General features: G+C 35.7%; 1 protein-coding gene and 1 pseudogene across 5 annotated transcripts in view; both read right to left on the bottom strand.

Moving 5' to 3' along the window:
* Positions 1-395: 395 nt before the first annotated feature.
* On the bottom strand, positions 396-2,219 carry LOC111726652 (annotated as a pseudogene). Its single transcript, XR_002774377.1, has one exon. The product of XR_002774377.1 is annotated as an uncharacterized LOC111726652 (transcript).
* The window catches only part of CSNK1A1 (casein kinase 1 alpha 1), a 47,085-nt gene continuing 44,587 nt past the window's right edge, over positions 2,023-4,520 (bottom strand). For 3 of the 4 annotated variants that reach the window (XM_003782050.2, XM_003782051.2, XM_023515524.1), the window contains one exon: positions 2,028-2,906. In XM_003782050.2, coding sequence (XP_003782098.1) covers positions 2,899-2,906 — 8 coding nt within the window. In that variant the 3' untranslated portion in view covers positions 2,028-2,898. Of the gene's footprint in view, positions 2,907-4,520 lie in introns of all 4 variants that reach the window. The other variant, XM_023515521.1, reaches the window with a different exon arrangement.

Below are 4,520 nucleotides of genomic sequence, written 5' to 3'. Positions count from 1 at the left end.
AACTACACCAGACAAGTTGAGAAAGGGCCACCAGGAGTTCATCTGAATTTTCAGGTGAGCTAATGATTTCTAGGCTAGCCCTTCTTAGAATTTCCCTGGTTCACTATAGTCAAGGATCATACAGACCTACTCTTGAGTGTTCAGTAAGCTTTAGGGAAAACTAGCTCATTGTCCTAGATTCTAATATCATTCTGTTATTTTTATAATGGAATTCTTATAAAGTATGCTTTACTTGATGCATTTTATCAGTACTGAAAGGACTAGTAAAAATAGGGAAAAAAATCTCAATAAAAATATTTGTTGATGGAAAATCATAGTAAAAGCAAACCTCCAAATACCCATTTGTAGGCCATAAGAGCATAAGCACAACCGTATGGGAGGAGATAACCAGTCTCTCCCTTCATATATATTCTTTTTTATTTCTTGTTATACCTTCCCAAAACAGAGACATTCAACAGTAGTTAGAATGGCCATCTCCCAACATTTAAAAAACTGCACCCCCCAATGGGTGAACAAAGTAAAGAGTAGTAACCTAGAGTTCAGCTGAGTAAGCCACTGTGGAGCCTTAAGTGGTGAGGTCTTCCAAATTCAGAGTGATGTGTCTTCAACTTGTATCATTTTAGTGGGAAAACATAATTTAATTTTGGTGAAATGAGATTCATCTCCCAACAGGATTAGTAACAGCATTCACTGAATTTCATTCTTCTTTTGTGAACTGTGAAGAAAATGAATGGTAGCTAGAAGGTCAATGGGATTCCAGCTCCAGCTGCAGATGGAATGAAGATATACCAGGACAAAAACACCTATATTCTGATTTACAAAGCTAACAGCAATTTTAAATCTGCAACTTAATTACAGACCAACTACACCAAAACCTTTTCAAATGGCAAAAATACAAAAAAGTGTTACAAAAATATTTCAGAAAAAGTGCATAGTCTAAGTGCATAGTAAATAAAAGCACTGAAAAATATCTTGCTAGAGGGAGTTTAGCTTGGAAGTTATTACCGAAGCTAAACATTTTTATTTTACACAAACTATACTCAAAAATAGCTTTATGAGACTGATTTCTGGCTAAAAGTATCAAAGGGTCTATTAGTCAAGAAACAAATACCTTAACTGACTAGGGTGGATAGGAAGGAAACAAAGAGGCTGCCTACCCCCAAATATCAGACTTAGGACATTTCTTCAGTATCAACGGTACTAATATATCCCTTAATGGCAGAATGTGGTAATCATGGAATTAATTATTGCTAAAGTAGTTTTCAAATTAAAAAAAAAAAAGAAAAACAAAAACAAATTAAACCTGACACAATCTGACCAAACACATGTCAATTTACAATTTCAAGGTTATTTTACAAACTACCTACATTTACACAATAGGCTCCCGGCTGCATTTCCAGCAAACGTTCTTTTAATTTATCCTGACATGCTATAAATGAATAAGTTACACTATCTAAAGAATTGTTGTAAGTTTTCCTTTCATTTGGGTCAGAGAAAAAGAAAAGAGCGTGCAAATAAGACTGAGAGGAAGTGCACGCACACAGATAAGCATAAGGGGGCTTAGGGAAGGTCAACAATCACTGCACCTCACCCAGTCACTCTTCAAGAAGAGAGTCAACTGCTAATATCCACTTCACAGGTATTTTAAAGAGAAACATTTTGTGGTCAAACCCTTTAATGCTTTCAATCCTATTCAAAATCAGTCTAGCTGCTAGTCAGTGGGCAGGAGTTATACATCAAGTTTAGACAGTTGCAGCACTAGGTATTGCGCCTGCAAGTTCATTAAGAAGAAAAATGTAAGAATGCCTTTCCCCTTCAGACAAAAAAAAAAAAAAAGAAAAAGAAAAAAGAAAAGAAAATTACTTTCAAAATTGAGGAAAAGTTATCACACTAAATCTAACCTGACTTGCAAAGCAATATCATGTAACAAATGGCTTGACAATAGTCTATTAAAAAACTGGGGGAGATTTTTATTTCATAGTGAGTCAGCAAGGCATTTTTGATGTTTAAAAAAAAATCTCATTTCCTTACAGAAACAGTTTTTAGTTTTTAATGAACTTGTAAACAAAAAAGCTCCCATTTCAAAATAAAAACAAAATCCCAGATCATATAGATGTTTACAGTGATTACATTTATCTAAGCAACATACATACATGTTCAGTTGTAAGATGTTAACTAAATTTCTGTGACAAATATGCTTTTTTTAATACCAAGAACATTATAGAGTTAATGCAGAGTCCTAAGGATAATCTAGTAGTCACTAAGTTTTTCTTAAGTCTTCACTTTAAATGCTGTTATTTCTAGCACAGGTAAGCAGGCAGAGTCTTTCATATGCTCAAACACTGGAATCTTTGGTTGCTACCACATCGGCTGGCTTGCAAACAAGAAGCCAACCACTTTAAGAATGTTTTAAGTGAACAACTTGCAAACCCCAGGGATGGAAAAACCCTAAGAATATGCACAATTGTGAGCATTTACAACCATCACAACTGTGGCTGAAGACTGTTCATGCCGTTCTTCTGAAATGAGATCTCAAAGCAGTATAGTTCAAAATAAAAAGTTTTAACAAAAAAATTGGCATATGCACAATTTCTCCACCAATTTGTGTGTGTCAACCATTCAGTTAACTTTTCCACTTGAAAAAATGCAATAGAAAACCGGACACCATGTTTCACTATCTCAGTTAATATTCACAATTACAGTGGCTACAACTCAGGATACAGCATCACCAAGGCTGCCCAGAGTCAGTTTATACTGAAATTAAGTTCTTTACACCAAGAGTAAATGGTTGTCCACAACCACTGGCTAGTGTACATATGAACTAAAATTTCTAGATTTGGGGAGAAACAAATGCTGCTCCAATCATCTGCTCTGCTTCTTCTGTTCCTCAATTCATGCTTAGAAACCTGGCAAAAAGATTAAAACAAAGAAAACAACATTAAATTCTGAGCTGCTAAGTGTTTAAAACTATATACAGAACAGGAAAATTGGCCGGAAATGGGCCAATAACTACTTTACAGTGGCTCAGGTTTTCACCTATTTAAAAATCATTAGCTCAAACTTAATTCAAATGAGCATGTTCTGTTCATATTTATATTTTTAGTGTCTAGAACTTATATATTCAGATGTTTGTACAATGAATGAACAATAGATAGCTTAGCATTAATAAGTGAAGAATAAAGATTTAATACTGTTGTGAAGACAAACTTTTCTGCAGATTATTTCTCATATAAAACAAACAGTAAGCTTTAATAAGTACAGTAATATTTAAGGCATAATTATGAGCTACTCCACTAAACACAACAGAAATATATGACTTCTGAACTTCCACCAGCAGCATTTAAAAGAGTTAAGTTTTGCCCCTGATTTGAAAATGTAAACAAATGATGCCATTTTGGCTTTACCTCTTAAGTCTTCTGATCCTGCATTTACTCCCCCCATCCCCAATAAGTAGACAGATCCCAAGGCTTCCACATAAAGGCAAGTTGGAACACAAGAAACCTTTAGGCCATAGTAACTGTATGCTGTATCTATGGCTAAAGGCAAAGAGAGCAAATATGCCTATCTCTTAGAAAAAATGCCATAAAAGCACCCTCCTCCCCTCGCCTACAGCCCCTCTTTGAGGTACCAATGCCTTTTGTTCACTCCCTTGCAAACCTTTATCGACCTAATTATAGCTCACTTTAACCCATTCTGAATTCTCCTCATGTCCTTACACAAACCATGTTCCAATCACTCATACTGCTCCTTTTCTTTTACTTCTCAAACATTTGTTGAGCTATCTCCCATGGGCTTTATGGGATTAAATAAAATACTTCTATCATTTATTTTCTATGCATTTATAACCCCTATTTGGGGGGGGGGAAATAACATCAACTATTTATACATCTATCCTTTCTTGGCAAATAATTTCTCAAAAACTAGGTTTTTCACTTAAAAGCACAAACAATCACCTTGATTCATTTACAAATAAATATGTTGTGTCAACCCCTGAGGACAAAAATGAGTGTTTTATACTTCTTTTTTTTTTTTTGGGTAGAGACAGAGTTTCACTTTATCACCCTCGGTAGAGTGCTGTGGCATTACACTGCTCACAGCAACCTCCAACTCCTGGGCTTAGGCGATTCTCTTGCCTCAACCTCCCGAGTAGCTACGTTGTACTTCTTTATCTCTCCACAGTGCCTAATAAAACAAAGTAGTTGCATAATAGACCTTTGCCGCCTAGATGTACTTCACCACAGGGAATACTTTGTATTTGAAGAATATTGTTAAATAGGATTAGCAAGTTAAATAGAAGGATGACAAAACTGCAGTTAAATCTAAAAATCTGAGTGTACAGTGATCTAATTCTAACTAATACTGGACAAGAAGCTATGCAGGTTAAGAAACTATCAATTGGCTCGGCGCCTGTGGCTCAAGCGGCTAAGGCGCCAGCCACATACACCTAAGGTGGCGGGTTCGAATCCCCAGCCTGGGCCCGAAAAACAATAGGATTAGCAAGTTAAATAGAAGGATGACAA

This window comes from Otolemur garnettii, unplaced genomic scaffold (assembly GCF_000181295.1).
Source record: "Otolemur garnettii isolate 467f Iridium unplaced genomic scaffold, OtoGar3 scaffold00003, whole genome shotgun sequence".
Taxonomy (NCBI): domain Eukaryota; kingdom Metazoa; phylum Chordata; class Mammalia; order Primates; family Galagidae; genus Otolemur; species Otolemur garnettii.
This window is presented reverse-complemented; position numbering and strand designations above follow the sequence as displayed.